This window comes from Pungitius pungitius, chromosome 11 (assembly GCF_949316345.1).
Source record: "Pungitius pungitius chromosome 11, fPunPun2.1, whole genome shotgun sequence".
NCBI classification, from domain to species: domain Eukaryota; kingdom Metazoa; phylum Chordata; class Actinopteri; order Perciformes; family Gasterosteidae; genus Pungitius; species Pungitius pungitius.
Genome location: NC_084910.1, coordinates 19,669,140 through 19,692,028, shown reverse-complemented (window position 1 = coordinate 19,692,028; position 22,889 = coordinate 19,669,140). Strand labels below are relative to the sequence as shown.

Genomic DNA, 22,889 nt, shown 5'->3' with positions numbered 1-22,889 from the left:
CGGCGTAATGCATCTTTTGCGCGTTACATCACCTAATTGTGACTCACAATGAGATTACGCCGGTCGAACAAAGCCTGATAAGTAACCTTGTCTGAGACGCACAAATGGAGCACAAATCCTTTCAGCTGGGGGGGGGGGGGGGGGGTCGGTTCTCTGCGCGCCTCGGCAGGTAGAAGAAAAGCACCTGTTATTTACGAAAGAGAGGGCTTTAAGCACCTGCGTCACCATGGCAACCGCGTGTCTCGCTCAAGCTTCAGTCGGCACGTGTGAAGACACAAGGAAGCTCTGTGAGGGGTTTGTTGTGAGAACAAATACACAAACATATATATATATATATATATACACACACATGTGTAACTAAATATGTGTAAAGTGTTGCACTTTAGAGAGAATCAACAACAATGAAGCTACTATCTAATTAGAATACGAGTATTCTTCTCCAGGAACGATTGTTGTTAATTAATCACAATTGAACTCAGCATGCTGTTCACATTAATTTGTCCACGTCTGAGTGTAATTCGCTGCAGTGTCAATAAACAGTTTGGCTACGGTTTACTGCTGTCTAGAAGGATTAGGAGCTTATTGTTCAACTTTACGTCTTTCATGGAAGAGATTATACCTTTAATTATTATCAAAGCAACACATTTGTTAGTTTGGTGGTTCTTTGCTCCTTGGACGTCTCACTTTGGCTCTTATAATAATAATAATAATGATAATATGCAGCTACTAACAGCAAATGAAAATGAATGAATTCGTGAATCTCAGCAGAACTCTGAGTTGCTTCATCCTTCTGCTTCTGCACAGAGCAGCTGTCAATCACACGGTGTGGGCGGGGCTCTTTGTCCCCTCACTTGTCTTTGGGAGACGATGTTTTTGTCTTTTCTTTCGCTCTTCCCTGTCACGTCAAACCGCCGCTGCTGCTTTTGAGGAGTCGCTCTCCGAGCAGAAGGTAGAGAAGCTCCTTCAGCAGCTCGCCGATTTTAAAATGGAAGAAAAAGGCTCGGACCGCAGCGCCTCTCACCTGCGCTGGCCGGCCGCTGGGGTAACCCTGGCGACACGCTGTTCCTCTGCAGAGATGGTTGCTGTGGCGACAGGAGGCGGGGGTCTGTGAGGGTGGAGGTGACGAAGGAGGTGGTGGTGACCAGGGCGCTGCCGGGGTTGCTGCTGAACTGGAGCGCCGACGCCACGTTCTGATTGGACACCGGCACGGTGACCGGCATGGAGAAGGTGGGCTGTGGGACCGTGGACTGGTGGAGAGACAGGAAGAAGGCGGGGCTTAGACGGCTGTGTTTATACACACACACACACACACACACACACACACACACACGCATGTGAATCAGTGTTTCCAAAACACACCAGACTTTAGACAGTTATATTCATATCATATACGATTAACTATTATTACGATTATTATTGACCTTTGATCTCGCTGAATGATTGACAGCACTAAATAAAACCTCATCATTGTGTCATATCTGGGTTCTATAAACCGTTTCAAGAAGCTCAAAGTTAAAAGAAAGGAACTCAACTCTATTCATTTAGACAAAACATTCAGATTTACATTGGAAATAGTTTAAACTAAATTTCTTAACAGATGTAAAAAGTTTTTTGTTTCTCAAAAGGTAAAAAGCGGGTTTTGGAAATTAACTCTTCACCCCCCCCCCCACACACACACATGCAGGTGAGCTGTCGTAGGCCGTTCTCATGCCAGGTTAAGACACAGCAGCGGTTTATTGGTGAGATTACAGCCCCCCCCCCCTTCCTCCTGGGGGAGGATGTCGTTCTGATGCTACGACCTCGTGCCTCCTCTACAGGAAGATTTTACTTTTATTTTGTAGAGTGTGCGACCTCGTGACACCAGTTGACCTCTGCGAGTCGATGACAGCCCCCCCCCCCCAAAAAGAAAGAAATGAGAGAAACGGAGGGCTGCAGGTCGTCCAGCCGTCCGTCCCACTTCACCCAGTTCCAACTGGAAGAAGAACTTCTATATTTAGAATGTGGGCCAGCCGGAGACCCAGTTTAACGGCGGCGAGGACGGAGGCACCTTCCTGCCCTCTATCGCTGCCTCCCGCCTCCTGCTGCCGGCTAACTTCACTTAGTTTGAAGGGAGGGAGAAGGAGAGGAGGGGAGAGGAGGGGGGGGGAGAGGAGGGGAGGACGTAACGCACTGAAGGACGTGACCAATGAACCACAAAGGTGTGAAACACTGGTAGCGATGCTACTTATTGTGAAAGGTGAGAACTGAAGGAGCCTTTGTCAGGGTTTGTGTGATTGAACAATAGAGAACATTTTTAATACAATCAACAATCACTACACACCACGTGATTGGTTGAGCAGTAACTGATTTATCTTAAGGGGGAAAAAAACCCTGAATAATTACTAGATAATCTAAGGAGCTTTTTAAATGTTGCCATAATTGTAAGAACATTTCCTTTAAACCTTTATTCTCCCCAAATGACCTTTAATGTGATGTTATGTCTGAGCAGAGAGGGAGGGCTAACGGTAGCGGCTAATGGTAGCGGCTAATGGTAGCGGCTAACGGTAGCGGCTAATAGCACTGCACACCGGCCAAGCAGAGGGGTTAAAGGTGGGGGGGACAAATTCCAAGCTTCTTAATCCAGAGCAACTGACAAACGGGAAGTGAACCTTTTGTTTTGAAAAGCTTCTGATCATAAATTATGTTTAGTCCAAACTATGATACTATTAAAGTAAAAGGAATTATCAGACAGGATATTAACTGACATTTGAGGAATGACTCTGAAATCAAAACTTAATAGTTTGAGACTTTTTAACTGCAGCCGTCTCCTCTTTTCAGACCTTACTGTCTCCATCTCTCCAAAAATTTGAATAATTCATCTGACTGTTTAATGTGCGGCTCCAAACACAATTTATTAAAAGGAGACCTGATGTTTCAGATGCTTTCGTGGTGTGAAATCACAGAAGGAGCCTTAAGGGTCAAATGGTCACATCAGACTCAAGGTCGTGATTTTTACACATTTAATTCTCCTCGGGGCTGAGAGACGATTAACCGGCTCACATTGAGGCTTCTTTGACCCACGGATACTAGCAGCCAACAGGAAAAGGAACGTTGGCTTGGTTGGGTGTGGGGGGGTTGAGAGGGGGGGGGGGTCAACTCGTCAAGTGTCCCTCGCCACGCTTCCCCATCCCCAGGAGGTATTTTAGTACGAGTGGGATTAAGCTTGTACATCCCGCCCCCAGCAGGGGATTATGATGGCAGAGGGGAGGGGCAGGGGGGAGCTGATGTGGACTCCTGTTGCCCGTGTGAAAGGTGCGCTGTGCGGGGGGGGCGTTAGCGGTGTTTGGCTGGAGCCCCCCCCCCTACACGGGTTGGATGCTCCTCCACCTGCTCCGGGGGGGCGTCTGCTGTGGAGCTCTCCTTTCACACAATCGGCACGTGTTGATTATTACTACCACAAGGCACGACCCCGCCCCCCACCCCCCCCCATTGCCACGTCTGGTTGCCATGCCAACCGGTGTGAAGGCTGCAGCAGCTAGTTAGCGCCCCCCCCCCCCCCCCCCCACCCCCCCCCCGGTAGATGCTGCCGAATGACCTCATCCAGCAGTGGATATGTGGGGTTACGTAGGTGGAGCCGTGCGAGAAGTCAGGAAGTCACTTAATCGGCCTGAAGGGAGATCAATACTGTTTGAACACTAATCTTTATGGTTTGAATTAACGACCTCGACCTCTGATGTGAATCATTGGAGAGAACAGTGAGGCCATCGGAGAGGAATCATCGGCTAGCGTCCCTCTGGTCAGTCCGCTTCCCGCTCAGTCACACACCGTCACAGGGAGGTTGTGGGTAGTGATGTGGGGGGGGGGGGGGGTGAGGTGCCGGTGGTAAGAGGTGAAGGGGATGGAGGTAATAGAGGGGGGGGGGGGGTGAAGGCGGTGCTCTGTGAGTAGTCAGGCCGAAATCAGCAGCCGGAGAACCTCAGGTTGTCAGCGGCAGCAGCAGGAAGGGGGCGGGGTTACACAGAGGGGGGCGGTACTCACTGACAGCCTATAGTTCTGCATCATTTTATCAAACTCCTCGTCAATTTTTTTGTATTTCTCCTCAGTGCGGGGGGTGAGGGAGAAGGGCTCCTCGGGGTCTGGGCTCTCAGAGTCCCGGTGCTCTTTCTTGTTCAGAGCCTTCGTTCCCCCAAAACCACAGAAGAAGAGGAGGGGTGGATAGAGAGAGAAGAAGAAGGGCGGGTTAGATACAGTGACATGAAGTGTGGCGCTACTCACGCCGTAGCGCTTGAACAGGCTGTCCAGGTCCTCCGTCTTGCGGTACTTCTCCTCGTTGAGCGGGCTCTGGTCGATGGAGTCGTCTCCGTCGGGCTCGGGGCTGTTGCAGCCGTTAAAGCCCTTCTTTCTCAACGTCTGGGGCGGCCGCAGAGAGGAGGAGGAGGAGGAAGCATGATTACATTTCAACTTTCATGCATACACATTGTGGGTTTGATCATCTTTTACCAAAAAAAAACAAAAAAATGTCAATGCTGACAGAAAGTAGCTAACAGACTCAATGCTGACAGGAAGTAGCTAACAGACTCAATGCTGACAGGAAGTAGCTAACAGACTCAATGCTGACAGGAAGTAGCTAACAGACTCAACGCTGACAGGAAGTAGCTAACAGACTCAATGCTGCGGCTGGTTTCTCTCAAGAGATCAACTGGATCCTTTGCTTTGAGCCGGGCCTCTTGGGGAAGTGATCTAAAGCCATTTACCCTCTACGTGGACACAAATGACCACAGCAGCGAATTCCACTTGGTTCATTGCGTGAAACCGACAAATCCAGGAGTCGTGCAGAGAAACACCTGACCTCCGATCGGTTTCAGGTCAACATTGATACCCGCCCACGTGAAGGCGAGCTGTCCGCGCCGTATCGCTCTGCAAGGCCCGGCCCGGCGCCAAGAACAGTGAAGAGTACGAGCGAGGGAAGAAAGGATCTGTCACGGTAGAAAGCCGCGTGACAGCCGGAGGAATCACACGGGCCAATCAACAGGGCGGCTAATTGGTGTGAAGCCCGGAGGAGGAGGCGTGGGTAGCGCTGTGTTAGCGCGCGGCTAACGGAGACACAGGCTCTCATTCCGAGAGGATTGTGCTCAACGAGATTTGCCGTTAAGTAGCTTTGCCCGCCGGGCCTCCTTGACCACGGCCCGAGCAGAGGAGTGGATACAAGGCCTCTGTGGTCCAGACACAGGCTTCAAACCCCCCCCGAGCGCCATCACAGGAAGAAGAAAATCCCTTCGGCCTGATATCGTTCAGCGCACTGCGAGAACCAAGTCTTCGTTCGGGTCGCACAACGAGCGAAGACGTCCCTCTGGCGCTGCAGCCTCATGCACCACACTGTCCACTGCTCCGGGTGGGATGTGATGTCATAAAAGACCCTCCTGTCGATGGATGGCGGGCCGGCGAGGGTCTGCTCGTGGAGTCAATGGAGATCAATGGAATGCACGGATACACACAAGTCCGTTTAAAGCAACACAACCTCCATAAAGCGCTCCATTACGCCGTGTCGAGTGGGACCGCAGTCTAGTGGGTGGTCTGATTAATACATAAGCACATGTTCCACGACTCCCACTGCGAACAATCACTTGAAGAACGATGAGTCAACGACGTGCAAGTCGCCCTCAGAGGAGACGAGAAGCAGCCTCCAGTCCTCCCAAAGGAAGGGACGGCGTTCCGCGACAGCAGCTCATTAAAAAAGGGAAGCCGCTGTTATTATTATTACCGTTATTAGGTCTGCCCGCCCCACAGAAACGGGTTATTAGACATATTGGTGCGACGCGGAGACGCTCGGATCTGCAGCTTTAGAGAGGATTCACTGGGCCGGGTCATGTGACCTGAATTATAACCATACACACACACACACACACACACACACACACACAGCTTTCCCTTGTCTCTCTCTCTCTAGTAAGTTTTGAGTCCTTCATTTGCATCGTTGTGTGTTTTTGGATGATGACTATGTACTCTCACACACACACACACACACACACACACACACACACACACACACACACACACACACACACAGTCTGATGTATTATTGATCAGCTGTCTCTTGTTGGTAAACAAAAATATAAATTAAAGAGAGGCAGAATGAAGGTAATTAAAAAAAGAAGGTGAGAAGTCGTGTCTGATGATTCAAGCTTTAGTGCTTCTTCTTGTACGCCATCTTTTCATGGATTAAATGTTAATGGAGAATCATCTTGATCTCTACAAACAATCAGCGTCTTTAACCCCCCACAGCAGAAAGGGGCGGGGCTCGTTAGTGGACTTCTTCTGTGCTCCTGTTGGTTTAAGGAGTCCTCATCAGCCTGGAGACGCGTCGAGGACATTCAACACTTAATGGCTTTTTAATGGAGCCTTGACGCCTCTTCGCTGTAGAGCATCAATCATTGTCGCAGGATCCCTTAGTGAGAACCCTCTAACGCGTGGTACGGAGTGGACGCCTTCGATAGAGACGCTGTATATGTCTCTGTCCTGTCAATCAGCTTTAGGCCCCGCCCTCAAGCATCTCCTGCTTTACGGTCTGTTTGACTCTAAATGGACCACAAGTTACTAAATGAACATCATGCTGTGTGGATGATGAATTGGCCTAATATACGTGACCCGGAAGCATAGGGGGCGCTGCCTGAAGTCATTACCCCCCCCCCACCCCCCCTCTGCTAGGACAGAGAAACAAACACAAAGGGGGCAAACCCCTTTCTCTCCTCGATGCTCTCTTAGCTGCTCCTCCTGCTCCCCCCGTCCCTCGCTCTCCTCCTTCCTTTCTAGTCCTGATTGGGATCTGAAGTCAAGCAGATTAACACATCCTGGCAGGAGAGGCAGGCTGCCCCCCCCCCTCCCACACACACACACACTCTTTCAAGTAGCATGTGCATCTCATAGAGAGGCTGTGTGTGCATATGCGTTGCCTCTCAGTCGTGAACTGGAGTGAAGGAATGTGTGTAACCATGTGAGGAAACGCACCCCCCACACACACGCCCCCTAAGTGCCTCTAAGCATACAGGGACATTGTAGCGTGCATGTACAGTACATGCAGGGTGACACACTAAAAACGCATGAGTGTGTGTGTGTGTGTGTGTGTGTGTACGTGTGTGTGTGTGTGTGTGTGTGTGAGAGAGTGTGTGTGTGTGTGTGTGTACGTGTGTGTGTGCCTGCGTGACTCAATCCACGCTTCATAATTCATACTCAAAAGCATTTGCTTGGAGAGGCAGAGCGAGAGGCTCATTTTGACTGTGTGTGTGTGTGTGTGTGTGTGACTGTCATGTGAATCCTGTTACAGGAACTAATTGATTTTTTACATCTTCTTTGAAAAATATTAATATTTTAGTTTGAAATATTCACTCAAATTACTTTCTGTTTCTTATAATTGATGTTTGTTCTAGTTGAACACTACTTAATGTTTCATTTAGTAAATAAATAGAACAAAATAGAACAAATCAGCAGTGTGACATGACATCCCAGTGCCTGTATTCTTAAGTAACGTCATCGATGATGATGTCATTCATGCATCCCATCATATCAGGGGCTGTTCTCTGAACTCCTCGGTGTTTACATGAACTTTGACCCTTTGGAGTCCTCTGAATGAACAAGATTTAAATATAACTCTAAAAGATGGCACTAAGAAGCAAACATGACATTCTAAAGTGTGTCATTGTGCAGGAAAACACTCTAAAATCAACTGATGTTTAAAATGACATCATCCTTGTTGCAGGATCCTCCATTCGAGTTTTACATACATTACACATCAAAGGGCTCATGAACTATTGTCTGCTTGCTTCCATTCTTTATGATCCCAGCATGCATTGCGGTCGAGAGGAGGGACAAGAAGGCGTCTGCTGAGAGGACAGCTGAGGACGAACGCTGGGGAAACATGCTGGATGGGGGGGGGGGGAGGGGGGGAGGAAGCTCCATGTAGGACACACACACACACACACACAGAAGCCGACACACAACCGATGGCTAACCAGGACTGAATATTGTATGAGGCGTCCTCATGGGCGGCCGCAGAGCGTGCTGAGAGAGGTACACACACACACACACACACACACACACACACACGCACCCAAAGAGAGAACCAAGGGTGACACACTTGGATACACAAACACATGTACGTACACAAACAGGGCCAGTGGAGCTTGAGCTGATGTGGCCCGGAGCGGCCCAGCGCCCCGTCACGGCCTGCACACACACACACACGCACACACACACACAGTCACACACACACACACACACACACACACACAGTCACACACACACACACACACACACACACACACACACACACACACTCTTAAGAGCTATCTGCAGATGGAGATGGGGCCTACAGAGAGGTAGAGCTTTACTGCTGACACTCTGAGACAGAGGAGGGTGAGAGAAGGAGGGAGGAAGCGGTCCGGAGATTAGAGGGCAGGAAAGACAGCAAGTAAGGGTGAAAGGAAGAGTGGAAGTGCCAGTGGGGGAGGGTGTGGGGGGGGGGGGGGGTGCATAGCCAAACCCTGCTTCCTGCGCCTTACCGTCCACCCACTCAAATCCCAAAACTGCTTCACCAACACTTTTACTCCAAGACGTTCCTCCCTAAACGAGGAAGGATTCTAGGGGACCACAGGGCCGGAATACGTGTGAAAACTAGCCAATCAGAGGCCAGGATGGGCGGAGCTTATTGGCATGTGGGTGGAAAGAAAAACAAGGAAAATCAATGGTTCAATCAAACTACCAGGAGGAACCGAGCTACTGGGTGACCTCACGTCCTGTAACCATGGTTACTGGAGTGTCTTCCCAGCCGGCCCGTGGACTCTCAAACCGATCCGCACACCTTCACACACAGAAATAAATGAAAGCAGCAGCAGGAGCAGGAGTCCCTCATACCCCCCGCCCCCCCCCCCCACGCTTTACCTCGATGATGTCGGCGTTGGTCCGGCTCTCGTGCGGCTCGTTGTACTCGGTGTACTTGAGCAGAACCTTGTCCATGTCGGTGCTGGCGTACTGGAACAGCTTGTTGGAGTGGTTGAAGATGATGAGGGCGATCTCACAGTCGCACAGCACGCTCAGCTCGTAGGCCTTCTTCATCAGCCCGAACTTCCGCTTGGTGAAGGTCACCTGGAGGACGAGAGGTGCTGCTGGTGATCCACAACCAAACAAAAAGGACTTTGTCACAACAGAAAAAAAGGGCTTCCTGAAAAGGGACGAGAGACAAGCCGAAGACATCTGGACCCATCTGGACGCCAGAGGCACCAGCCTGCATGCTGGATGGATCCGTTCCTTCATTGAGACCATACTCGCTCCTCCAGAGGAACATTCCTCAGCCTGAGGAGCACAGGCTGTGCTTCTTGTGGAGGTCAGAGGCTGCATGTGGCACTGCTGTCATTCTAGGACGTTTTTCAACATTTTAAATCAGTTTTATGGTTTTGTGAGTTCAGGCGCAAACGATTTTATGAAACTGGTTGTGGGTTTTGAAACAGACTCTAGAAGTCTGTGTGTGTGAGATCACTGTCTAGAATCTAGACAGATTCTGTGTGATCACACACACACACACACACACACACACACACACACACACCTTGTCGTTTTCACACTCGGTTATGCTCTTTTCCATCCTCTGTTTCTGTGTCACACACTCTCCATCTGTCACACGTTATTCCTCTCTTATCCACACACACACACGCACGCACGCGCACACACACACACACACACAAAGAAGCCCCCTCAGTTGTGAACAAGCAGAACAGAAGTGGGATGCAGCTGAGGCAGTGGGATGCCACTGGTCTCTCCTGGCTTTGAAGGCGCCTCCCTGCTGCAACCAACTGGTGTTTACAATCTGGAGGGATTTGGATTAAACACACACACACACACACACACACACACACACACACACACCCCCTCACCCACACACACACACAATCACAGGATTACACAAACACGGCCACACAGGAAGAGAGATTAGGAAACAGAGATATACTAACGATAGGTAACTTTAACTGGTCCTGAACCAGTCTCACTGTAGTCCTGATCCTCTATGTGAACCAGTCTCAGTGTAGTCCTGATCCTCTATGTGAACCAGTCTCAGTGTAGTCCTGATCCTCTATGTGAACCAGTCTCAGTGTAGTCCTGATCCTCTATGTGAACCAGTCTCACTGTAGTCCTGATCCTCTATGTGAACCAGTCTCACTGTAGTCCTGATCCTCTATGAACCAGTAATCGGCGTTGACGTGTCACTCATTAGGGGGCGGGACCTGTTCCCTGCATGAAGCCGCTCCTCAAAGTAGAAACTCTTTGGGAATGTTGTGTTTGTGACGTTTGGACTGATGTGAAAGACACAGGTGTTGAAATGAAGGAAAGAGGAGGAAGGAGGGGAGGAGGTGAGAAGGAGACAGGGTAAGGAAGCTGTGTGAGTCCTTCTGCATCTCTTGCTCCTTTTTCTTTTACCTCTGAGCCGGGATATTGAAGCATCTCTCCTCCTCCTCCTCCTCCTCCTCCTCCTCTCCTCATCCCCCTCCCTCCTCTCGCTCACTCCTTGCTTCCTGCTGCCACAAATCAAATTATATCGGGGTCGTTTCCATGGGCAACCGGCTCCCCTCCCACCTCCCCTTCCCGCCCCCATTTCCCACCTCATCACACACTGCTGCCATCACCCCCCCCCCCCCCCCCCCCCACACTTCCACCTCATCTTCATCTCTCTGCCTATCTACATATATCTATATCTCCCTCACACACACACACACACACACACACACACAGGAGGAAATTACAGATGACGATTCGAGCGAACAACAACAACAACAACAAGGCTCCGGTCAGCTCCAAAAAACAAACACAAACGTCTCAATAACAACCCTTTTTCTTCTTCTTCTCTCAGAGAAAGTGGGCAGCGCGTGCAGGGGGGCGGAGGGGGGGGGGGGGGTCTTTTATGTCAGTTTCGATCCCCCACATCTGCCACAAAGGGATAAACAAGCCGGAGGTAATTGACATTAAGGACAGAAATTGCCAGGTAACCAATGGCAACTGAAGAAGAGGAAGACATCCTTAGTGAGGAGAGACAGATAAAGTGTGGGGGGGGGGAAGGAGGGAGGTCATTTGTGCGTGTGTGTGTCTTGGCGGGGTTGAGTGGCAGATGGGTGAGGAAACCACCAGCGACAATTTGCTGTTTCCTGTGGCTCAGTCCTCCTCCTCCACCTCCTCCTCCACCTCCTCCTCCTCCTCCCCCACCTCCCGCTCCCCTCTCCTCCTCCTCCCCCCTCCTCCTCCTCACCACCACAGACGCTCAGGGTCACTTTGCAGTCGTCATCGTGGGTGAAACTTTTTACTTTGGGGGCCTATTTGTTCTGTTAAATATTGTGGGAGGAGCCATAACAGAAGAATTTCTACTAGCTGTAAAACTCCCATTTCAACTTCTTCTTTGACACACAAGTTATTTCAGATGACGTTTCTAAGGCAACTGTGCAGGATGAATAAATAGATATAACGCATAGATGTACGTCCTCAGCACAAGGCACAGACTGCGTCTCCTGGATCGCATCGTGCTAGCGCTGTTGCTAACGTGCTAACCGTCGTTCTGAAGACGTTAAAGACACATTCAGCCAGGAGAGCTGGTGTCCACCTGTCAGCTGACATCTTCTCCCCAGAAAACCAGCTGAACTTTTTAGTGCCGATGCCAAATTAAAAGAAAAAAGGAGAAACCTACGCGTGAAACCTTCAGGATTTTGCTGCACGTCGCACGGATTTTACTCAGCGTGGAATTAAATTCTGGAAGAAACGCCGTTACAGAGAAAATGCTCCGTTATCTTTGATGTGACACACACACACACACATCCATCCAAACATTGTGCGTTCTGGTCCTGGTGTCCCTTTGTGTGCAGAGACGCTGTCATGCTTCCAGCCGGGGGCCCACACTCTGAGCTTCTGGAAGCTTCTGGAAGCCTGTGTGAATCCACACGTAGGAGGGTGACAGGCCGAGATGTATTTATATATATATATATGTCTACTCTGGAGCCTTAATGCTCCACTCGAAACAAAGCGCCCTCGCCGTGGTGACGGCAGGACGACACACGAGGCGCCTCGCGGCCCGGTCGGTGCCGCTGGTTAGACCGGACCAAACCGCTAACCTGCCCGACCAGAATCACTGGCCCCTCCTAACGAGCCGCCGGCCTCCTGACAGCCTGCAGCTCCACTCCCCCCCCCCCCCCCTGCTCGTGAAGGTGGGCGCGTGGAGTCACTCAATCCGCTCAATGGAGCGACGGGCGTTTAGCAGATTGACTCGTCTCAGACGGATCCTTTCATCCACACTGACGGAGGCCCCGGGGCCCTTTTTGAAGGCTATCCTGCCTCCTTGCTCTTTTTCACTGTGTGTGCGTTGGGGGGGGGTGGGGGGGGGTTGAGGGGGGTTTGAGCCTCATCGAACACGATGGCGGGGCATTGAACGACGTCATGGTGACACATCAAAGCTTTGATGTGTCATTGCTGCTGCTCACCTGTCTGTTGCGCTCGTCAGTGATCCTCTGGATCTGAATCTTTTTCCTCCCCATGTTTCCGGTGTGGCGGCGGGAGGGGTGGGGGGAGGGGGGGCGGGGGCGGCAAGGTCAGAGGTCACGGACGGCTCGCCGCTGTGTTTCTTCCTCCTGAGAAATGTGTCGTCTCTCTCGGGAGAACGGAAAAAAAATCAGAAATAGGAAAAAATAAAAAAATAATAGGGAGGAGGAAGGTTTTTGTCTTTGGGGGGGGGGGGGCCTCGTTCAGATCATGGTCCCGTTCCCGGTGGGCTGGTCATCCACACTCCGCACAGGGATCTTCTGCCCTCCCCTTCACCTCAGCTGGGCAGCTCCTGCAGAAAAACACAGGCATTCATTAGGCTTGAGGAGAGGTGGGGGGGCGTGGGGGGGGGGGGGGGGGGTGAGAGCCGCTTTGTTAGAGCACCGTGACCCACTTCATCAACTACTAACATTGTATGTTCGACCCCTCGTAGGCAGCGAGAGAATAAATGATGCAGCGACGCTTTGGAGGCGCCATCGGAAGCACATTGGCGAGGGGGGGGTGCTTCACGTTGAGGAGGAGGCCCTCGGGGGCCTGCGAGGGAGGAGGCTGCGCTGTGTCAGCTTCATTAGAGGCATCACCGCCACATCGCTGATCTGCTGGTCGCCCGCGGCAACCCGGATCCCCAAATGGAAGCCGCAGCAACGAGGGCCGCGGATTCGTCACCGGGCGCCGGATGGGCTTTAACGTGGTCGATCGGCACGAGGCGCCGGTGACTGCGTGAAGCCATCGGCCCGCGTGTGATGAGACCGCAGCGACGACATCCCGCCTTGTTACCTAAACCCAGAGATGACCTAATTCCACCCACACGGAGAACGGCGAGGAGCGACGCCTCCGTGTAACCACCCAGCGAAATGAGGCTGCTGTGAGCAGCACCTCCAGGATGGGGACCTTCTGATAGTCTCTAAAAAAATAGGGGGGGGGGGGGGGGGGGCAGAGTTTTTCTGCAAATTCATGCAAACTCATAAATTAATAAGAAAAGGTGAGGACTATTTGCAGCCTTTAAATATAGCACACACACACACACACACACACACACACACAGAAGAAGGGCCTCCAGTCACATCCATCCTTAGGCGGCGTTCCCCCGGTGCCGCTGAGTGGAGGCCGTTGGCTTTGCTTTGGCGGTGAGCTGCTTCTGAATGATGCACTGATGGAAAACATCTGAGGAAGCGAGCGTGGAGCCATCAGCGTCAAAAAAGTTTAAGCTTAAGATATTTTAAATGAGCTAACCAAGGGTCTTTCTGAAGGAAATAGTCTGACGTTCTCCATCAATGTTAATTCTATGAACTTTTTACTTTTTATTAACTTTACTATGAATTTCTAACAGGGCTGTTTTCAACTACAATATAAATATCAACCTCGCTCCCACTGATGGGCCCTTGGAGCCAGAGGAAGAGGAAGCGCGTCAAAGATTTTACATTTACTTCCTCCCCATGACCTCCGAGGGCCTTCATCATATTTCACGTGCACCCACTAATGCATCAAACTATTGTGATGCAGATGTTGCATTTTGCAGAGTTTGGGGTTTGTTTTCGATAAGTGTAACCACACGTTGGACCGCCGACGCACGCCATCCATGTCCGATCGCGCTGTTATGACAACACTTCCGGCGGACTCTTCTTCGTTGGTGTTCAGCGGGTTTCTTTTTCCGACTGAGAATCGAAACTAGGAATCCAATTTGAAACCTTTGAACGATTCCGGGTGAATCGCTAAGCGAGTCCCGATTCCAATCGCTCCTCGATCCTCGATACCAGGCCTGGTTCCGTGTGTGTGGGGCAGGAAGAAGGTTCAACGCGTGGCCCCACGAGCACGCCGCCACCCGCTGGCTGCCACATGTCGGCCATCTTGGTAAAAGGTTGAGGAGGAGCGTTATCAGCACGCTCACACCACCGCCCCCCCCCCTCATGTGTGTGTGTGTGTGTGTGTGTGTTCCTTACAGCGCTGGTGTTTTAAGTGGCAGCAGAGCAGATAGATAACAGTCAGCGGAAGGGGGGGGCCTGTGCGGGTCTACCACCAGGGCCCCCATCTACTCATCAGGAGCCAATGCTGCTGGTCCAGACCAGACGTCTGATGAAGCTCTTCTGAGCTTGAACTACTGGACGCAGCTATGAACATATTTAATGAGACTGAAATCTGATCTCAGCTTGAAGACCAACACGTGAACGACGGGGGCCTCGAGCCAGAGTCCCAGCAAACGTTTTGTTGTTGAACGCATCAGCTTCTCCTAAAAATAACCCCCCGGAGCTCCGAGGCATGTCGGACCGACGGGGGCCGACAAATACCGAGAGGTCGGGTGTCGCGTTGATGAGAAGATGGTCTCCTCCACGGAGCTGCAGGAGGACCATCAGATCTGGCCCCCAGTTTGAAGTCAGAGGGAGGGGGGCGGATCAATATTTGCCACCTCCATGGGAATCAATGGTCGATTGGTGCTTCATCATTTTGGGAAAATGTCTATTTTTAAATGTTGTTTGTTTTAATAAAGACAATAGATGCCGCCTAGTAGCAGCATGAGGGGCTCTGTCGCTACAACGTTAGCATTTCAATGTTCAACATTTCAAAGAAACCTCTTTTAAAAACTGTTCAATAGTTTAACATCTCGGTGTAAATAAAGTTCTCCTCCAACATGCAGCAGATCAATTGATGATGACATCATTGACTTTGTGAACAACCAATCAGTGCGTAGATTAGCAGAGCCAGGGAAGTTAGCTGCGTTGCTAACGGCGCTAACCAACGGATGCTCACTTCAGTCACGTGATGACGCGTTCAGGCGCTGCTCGGTGATCTGAGCACCAAACAGACGACAGCAGATCGCTGCGGTTCCCCTTTAAGACGCACATCACCGCGCAGGCATTAATGCCAGAGTTCATACGCAGCGCAGCAAGCTGCTAGCATGAATCAGGCGGCCTGATGGACTGCGGAGGGGGGGGGGGGGGTGCTCGGTTTGCGGCTCAACCTCGAGGGCGTTCAGCCAGCTGCAGGATATTTACAGCCTGTTGCTGCATGTTTCCGCGCAGCCTTCAGTCAGTTCACTACGTCCACGGAACCCCTGAGGCCCGCCGGGTTCTTCCCTGGAGGCGGAGGCCTCAGCAGGTGGAGTCGATGGTACACACGGTGGAGGAGCTGCTCCCCCAATACCTCTGTGCCTCTACCATGCAGTGGTGACTGGTCCATATATATATATATATATATATATATATATATATATATATATATATATATATATATATATATACACACTGAACTCTTTGAACAAGATGTTATTATGTTAAACTGTTGGAATCCATGTAAAATATTTAAATGCAAAGAACACTGTGTGTTTGATTCCCTTTTTCTGAATCATACTGAGATGTTTACTGACACCAGGCCACGGCTGCAATGCCAACCCCCCCCCCAGTGGAACATGATCTGCCCCTCCTCCTCTTAAACCAATCATGGCTGAGTCTTTGGAGAGCTGCAAGGAGGGGGGGGTGTCTGAAGTGCTAGGGCAGCACTTCTGAGGTGTTGTGGGCGATGTGGGGGATGTGAGGGGGAGGGGGGGGGGGGGGGGGGCGCCCACGCTACAGCGGCGTGTCCCTGAGCACGTGACGGCGCTCCGGTTAGAGGACTATGCGGTTTGTCCGGTCGGGACACACCCAGCACCTGAGAGGTGGTTACGGAGTGAAAAATACATAGTAAACAGTCAGAGCGCGTCGTTATGGCGATGGAACAATGGTTGTCAGACTTGTTGTCAGAACCAAGTGGACCCGTGTCAGAGATGTAGAACAACCGGGGGCTGATCTTAAGCTTTGTATCATTTAAAGAGAGATAAACAGAAACGCTACTCTGAAAGGCCACTGGATTCTGATCCATTAAACCCAGCACTCCGTCCATGAAGGGGGGGGGGGTGACGGGGGGGTGATTTGCACATGTACAGCTGTTGGTTCTTCAGGGTGGCCTTGTGTTCTCACACACTGTCCTGTAAAAAGGCCACAGGTTCAATCCCAGCAGCAGCTGCAGGTCCGGCTCATTGGCTCCTCAGCTCACATCTTCATGAGGAGCCCTGCTGCTGTTAGGACTAACGAGGTCCTCCCAGCATCTCCCACCGTACCAACCAAAGAAGAAGAAAGAAAGAGAGGAATGCCCTGCGGGACAGCCACCCGTGATGGTGTCAGTGTGACGGGAGGAGGAGGGCGGTGCTGCTCCACCTGAGCCGGTCGGGTCGGATCTCTCCGATGGAGCCGGTTTGTTTGACTGCTTCTGCTCCAGCAAACAGAAAAGCAACCACCACACGTGTCTATTTAAAGCTCTCGGTGACAAGTGATGAGTCATCAGCACCCGCAGGAGCATGTGTCCCAAAAACAACAATAACAACACGCGTGACGCCAGGAGGCAGCGAGCGGGCCGAGGCTCTAGGAAGGAGGAGCTGAGGAGTGAATCAAGGACGCTAAAGAGACACAACAGGTGTGACGCCGTGAGCGGCGCGCAGGACGTCAGCAGCGTAGACCTTTTCCCTGCCGAGCCCCCCCCCCCCACAAACACTCTGCTCTCCAGGCCCCTGTAGGGGGGGGTAACAGGGTGTCAGCTCGGCGGCTGGTGACGGAGAACAGGGCCCACAAGTCGTGTCGCACTCCTCGCTATCTACTTCCTGAAGTCCTCAGTGGCGCCGGCGATGAAGCCCCCCCCGTCCCCTACATACTAACCCCCCCTCCTCCCCCCCCATGGCTCTGCCGGGCTGATTAGAAGGCTCTGAGACAGCCTTCTCCCTCCTGAGGTAATCACAGCCCGAAGCCACGCTCATGGCGACTCAAACCAGTTACACGAGAAACAACTGCCACACTGCGGCGGCGCCGAGGGCCACGGCGGAAGCGAGGGCCACGGCGGGGGCCACGGCGGGGGCCACGGCGGGGGCCACGGCGGTCTTACCGTCGGGGACTGGAGGCGGCGCGGGGGACGCAGGACGCGGCTCAGTCTGAGGTTAGTCCGAGGGAGAGACCACGGAGCACATGTGCCATCGGCTGCTGCTGGAGGGGCGACTGCTGGTGGGAACGCCTCCCTGCGGACGCCCCCAACTAGCCTTCCCACCCCCACCCCCCCCCCCCCCGCTGCTGCTGCTGCTTCTCGTCAAGCAAACCCCTCCCAGGTCACCCTTTGCCCTAATATGCCTCCAGCAACTGCCACCAATTCGTCAGCGTCCCTGTTGTTGGGCGACTTGTTCTCTCTATTTACGCCTTTAAGAAACACCTGATGTGCTCATCGTTAAAAACAACAACGTTAATATTAACCTCGTGTTGTTTGGAGTCGTTTTAATTCACATTCCTCCTCATTATTTCATCAGGTTTTATCAGAGACTGTGAGCCGCTCGCTGGAGAACGTGATGAACGTGGACGTGATGAGGAGAGACAGCCTGCAATCACTGGTCCCAGTGTGTGTGTGTGTGTGTGTGTGTGTGTGTGTGTGTGTGTGTGTGTGTGTGTGTGTGTGTGTGTGTGTGTGTGTGTGTGTGTTCGTCCTCCATTTGGATCTCGAGCTGCTGGCAGCGAGGCAGGCAGCTGCCTACATGCCTTTTGTTCCCCCGGACCCCAAAAAGCCCCCCCACCCTGAAATCTACACACAGCGCCACCACACAGATATACACTTTACGTGCTCAGCTGTTGGTAACGTCTCGTGCCCCCCCCTCCCCCCCCACGGCGCTGTACTTTAGATCTGCTGCTAAGTCCAAAGCTGTGATAATCAAACACGCACAGATCCCAACTGGAGATACAGTTGAATGTTGGGGGGGGCGAACAGGGAGGGGGGGGCTGTAAAAGGAGGGATTCGCCGCCTGTGACCGCTCTCGCTTCCCAAGGAATGAGTCGCCAGCCCCCCCGACCTTCAACGACCTTGAAACCTCCAGAGGGGTGTGGGAACCGGGGAGTCACTGAGCCGTCTGGGCCCCGAGCACAACGGGTTAAAAAGGGGGGGGGGGGCGCAAGTAGGGATGAATGTGAGAGGGGGGGGGGGGTGTATCAACTCCATTTGTCCATCTGGAAACATGTACACCACCAACAAAGGGAAGAGGGATCTGTCCTCCCTCCTTGGCCCAGAGGCCAGTGTGTGATCATCTCACCTCACACGTGACCTCACACGTGACCTCACACGTGACCTCACACGTGACCTCACACGTGACCTCACACGTGACTCATCGGATACGTAACTGAACTCCACTGTATTCACTCTGTACACGTCTTCAGGACCACGACTTGATGACCTGTATGACAACTTCACTCAGGAACAAACCGCATACGTAAAGGTTGGCTGATGTTAAGAGTGTAACAAGTTAGGTCTTTATTTATCGTCCACATTCCGTTCATTATACAATAAACAGAGCCAAACTGCTGCCAGAGAATCTAACAATGTTTAATATTGATTTCATTAAATTGTATTAAGGCCGACTTTGAGATACGGGAAAATTTCAATAACCAAAGAATCAATAATGACCAGTAAGGAACTTATGATTGACATTAGTAATGTTTATTGTGATTTCTAGTCCCTGATAATCTACCCATCCGTGCTAAGATAGTTAGCGTTAGTAGCACCCAAGCTAACGGCTAACGTAGGGAGGCCCCGTTGGAATACATGGGGATGCCTTCGTGCTCTGTTCAAGGACGGCTGGTACATCTCAGCTTCAATAAAATGTTATTTTTGGCAAAATTACTTCAGTTGTTTGATGTTTTTAAAGCAATATGAAACAGATAAGAGGTAAACTGTGAACCTTCTCAACAGCCTCTCTAAGCAGATCTATATCAATGGAATCTATAAATAATAACACTGGTTAGAACAATATTTCCTCTGAGAGTAACAAAAGTTCTGTTCTGTTTGTTTTTATAGAAATAATCATCAAAGTAGTGACACTAGAGACAAGCGGCACCTCCAGCTGTCACAGCCGAAAAGGTCAAAGGTCGAGAGCGGCAAGACGAGCCGGAGCAGACGCAGCAACCTGTTCCCTTCAACTGGCGGCCCGCCTCAGCTGCCACGCAGCCCCCCCCCCCCCCGGACATAACCCCACAACCTTCAGCCGCACCACACAAGGCCTCATTGAGCCACGAGCGGAGCTGCTGAGAGGGTTTGAAGTTGGACTCAGTGAAGCTTCGTCCCCCCCCCCCCCCCCCCCCCCCCGCTGCGTTCTAATTAACGCTCTATATTATATTATTATTTAAAGTAAATTAAAGCCATGAATCACACGGCGCCCGTGACTCTCAGGACGAAACATCCACCCGGGTAGATCTCCCTGTGTTTGGATTGAGGAGGAGAAAAAGGAGGGGTTTTTTTTTTTATTAAATTGACGTTCTGTGTTGGAAAAATCCTCCCGTGGCCAAAAAGACAAGTCGTATTTCTCAGAATATAAACAGCAGGTTTCTGAAGACTAGAAATCCTTTTTGAAGCCAGATGCAGACGGGATTACGTCCCCTCGTGACTGCCCCTGAAATGTGGACGTAGTCACGCTGACGTAGTCGTGGACTCATCGTGGACTCGTCAGGAAGTGATCACATGTGGGCCCAGGAGGGCGTGGTCATCGGGTGTGTGGCTCCGCCCATGTCCAGACCACGTGGTGCGTTCACAGCTGCACGGCCCGCTCAGAACATTACAAATCAACACAGAGAAGTCCACTCTCGCCCCCCCCCCCCCCCCCCCCCCCCCCCCCCCACGTCTCTTGTTTGGTGATAGAAGCTCTTTGATCTCGTGTTTCAGATTCAGCAGCTTCTGGTTGGAGAAAACATCCAAAACACGATCGAGTCCCTCAGACAAAATCCCCAAAGGCATCGAGGCGCTTCATGTGCAGCCCCCCCCCCCCCCCGGACCCCCGCCTCCCCCCCCGCCCCATGAAACCTCCACAGGCTCTCTGACATTGACAAACACACACTCAGAAACAGCTGACGCTTTAACAGGCTTACAACAGCTGACAGGCTACAGGTGGGGCAGAGGGGACCCTCCATAAACCCTCAGCCCCCCCCTCCTTTTACTACCATGCTCATAATTCCACTCTCACACACACACACACACACACACACACACACACACACACACACACCTGTTGTGACTCCAGAGGAATTGTCCTCTGTGAAAGGCCTCCTTCATACTGTACCTACTAAACACACACTCTCCCCATACACAGGTTTTTATGTCCCTCCAGTGTGCATGTGTGTGTGTGTGTACGTGTGTGTGTGTGCGTGTGTGTGTGTGTGTGTGTGTGTTGCGTCCGGATGCCACACCAGACCAGAACTGCAGGGCTAAAAACACAGCGAGGTTCTCTCCTTTGGATGAGAGGCTGAAAAATGCAGAACTTAGGAGACGCCACCTTCAAGAGGCAAGAACCCCCCCCCCCCCCCCCCCCACTAAACTCCCCCCCGCCCCAGAGAAGTGAAGAGCAGTGGAGCGCGGGTGGATGTTCAGGACGACGCATATCGGTCCGTAAAAAAAGAAAGAAAGAGCAAAGCTGAGAGAGAAGAGAAGGGATTTGAAGGCGCAGCACTTTTTGGGATTGGATGAGGAAACATGGGGGGGGGGGGGGGGGGGGGTGAAAAACAACACATCTTTGGATGATGAATTCTCACTGGGTGTGCAAGGCAGAGTAGAAAGGAAATCAAAACTGCAGACTTTTTAGAGGAAAACATTCATTTACTCCAAAGGTTGCAGGTTCACCGCCCTACGAAGCTAATGATGCTAACATCAAGGTATTCTCGTGGTACACAAAACCACCAACACCTGAACACACAAAAAGGAATTAAACGGGTTTCAGGTTGTCATCTTTCCAACGGCGCCTGAAGGCACCATGTGCCACAGGGAAAGCAGCCAGAACAGAACTTCAAATTGGGATTATATCACAAACGTTGTATTCCACACACACTTTGCTTTAATCTGATCCTATTACATTCCACACAGATTAAAACAAGATACAGAAGCAGTTCTGGGTCTCTGCAGAGACCAGCTTCTGTTTGTGGTTCCGCTGATGAGCGCTGTGCATAAACCTTTTAACATAAGCTCCTCTGCCCCCCCCCCCCCCCCCGCCCCCCCTCCTTTGCCTTCCTTAGAAGGCAGGACTCTTTCTTTGAGTCGGGTGATGTTCCAGCTGCAATGTGATCACCAGTTCAATACCATAAACAACTGCCAGAATCCTGCAGAATGTGTGTGTGTGTGTGTGTGTGTGGGCGGAGGTCTGTGTGCGTTTGCTTTTCGTGGCAGCGCGTGTGGGCTGCAGAGGCCCGGGCGAGAGGTGAGGACGAGTCAGCCATCGAGCGCCATCACACGAAACCGTTATCTAACGCCCGCACCGACGCAGAGAGACGAGTCAGAAGGAGAATCGGTCCGAGAGAAATGGATTTAAAGAGGGGTCGTGTGTCGGAGCCGTGGGAATCGCCTCAGGGAGCGAAAAGGGATTTGAAGAGGAAGAAGCAAGAGGAAGAAGCAAGAGGCTTCACCGCCGACTTGGTCCGAGTCCTCCTGCAGCGTTGGACCAGACGCGTCCTCACACTGATCTGCACACGTCTCTGTTCATCACGCTGAACCAAGAACGTCAGGGCACACGTTGCTTCTCCGCGTTAGCTCGTGGCTAACGGGCCGAGCGCCGCGCAGATGGGCCCACAGCACAGCGCCCCGCCCCGTGGGAGGGGGGGTCGATGCACACTCGTACGTATTAAAATGAGGCCTTAACCTCTCCGCTGGAAGCGAGAGGTGTGGGAGGACTCTGAGGGGGAGGCGGGACCGTAGAGAGCCGAGGGGAGGCGGAGGGGGGGGGGTGGATGGATGGATGGATGGATGGAGGCTACAAGTTGATGGTGGAAGCGTAAGAAAATGTCAGGAACTGGGGGCGTAAGAGTGAGAGATGAGCAGGGGCTCGATGTAGGGCTTCAGCTCCTGGATCGGGTGCTTTGCTAGTTCAGCTGCCCCCCCCCGCCCCCCCCCCCCCCTGGTCGCATGAATGCTCAGAGAAGAGAGAAGGAGCTTCCTTGACGTCTTGGCCTCCTCGTGTTCATAAATAAAAAGGTGGTGACTCAGCACTGAGACCTTTGATGAGAAGCGTCATGCTCCTGAGAGAAGCAGCTAAAAACACACGCTTCTTCTCTGGCTTCTTCCCCCGGTGTCGTAGGTGTGCAGCGCTGCTTTCCACCCGCTTCCCAGCTTCGCCCCCCCCCCCCCCCACCGCCCCCAGTTCATGCTGCTCTTACTGGATCAGCAGCCGTTCGTTCATTCATTCATTCATCAGGGAGCTCGTGTCACGTGGCGGCAGAGGCCAGCGACACGTCCAAAGTCCACGGCGTGTGAGTGGAGGTGACCTTGACCTCTGACCTTTGTCTGGATGAGAGAATTGGTAGTTTACTTCAAATAAA

At 51.9% G+C, this 22,889-nt stretch overlaps 1 protein-coding gene across 12 annotated transcripts in view; it reads right to left on the bottom strand.

Annotated features, from left to right (window-relative positions):
- Positions 1-22,889, bottom strand: part of mef2d (myocyte enhancer factor 2d) — a 40,692-nt gene that overhangs the window by 11,339 nt on the left and 6,464 nt on the right. For 8 of the 12 annotated variants that reach the window (XM_037454064.2, XM_037454060.2, XM_037454061.2 and 5 more), the window contains exons 2-5: positions 12,486-12,835; positions 8,914-9,117; positions 4,018-4,155; positions 1,022-1,247 (exon numbers count right to left, since the gene is read on the bottom strand). In XM_037454064.2, coding sequence (XP_037309961.2) covers positions 1,022-1,247; positions 4,018-4,155; positions 8,914-9,117; positions 12,486-12,539 — 622 coding nt within the window. In that variant the 5' untranslated portion in view covers positions 12,540-12,835. Of the gene's footprint in view, positions 1-1,021; positions 1,248-4,017; positions 4,156-4,254; positions 4,390-8,913; positions 9,118-12,485; positions 12,836-17,448; positions 17,582-22,889 lie in introns of those variants that run through there. The other 4 variants (XM_037454057.2, XM_037454066.2, XM_037454067.2 and 1 more) reach the window with 2 other exon arrangements.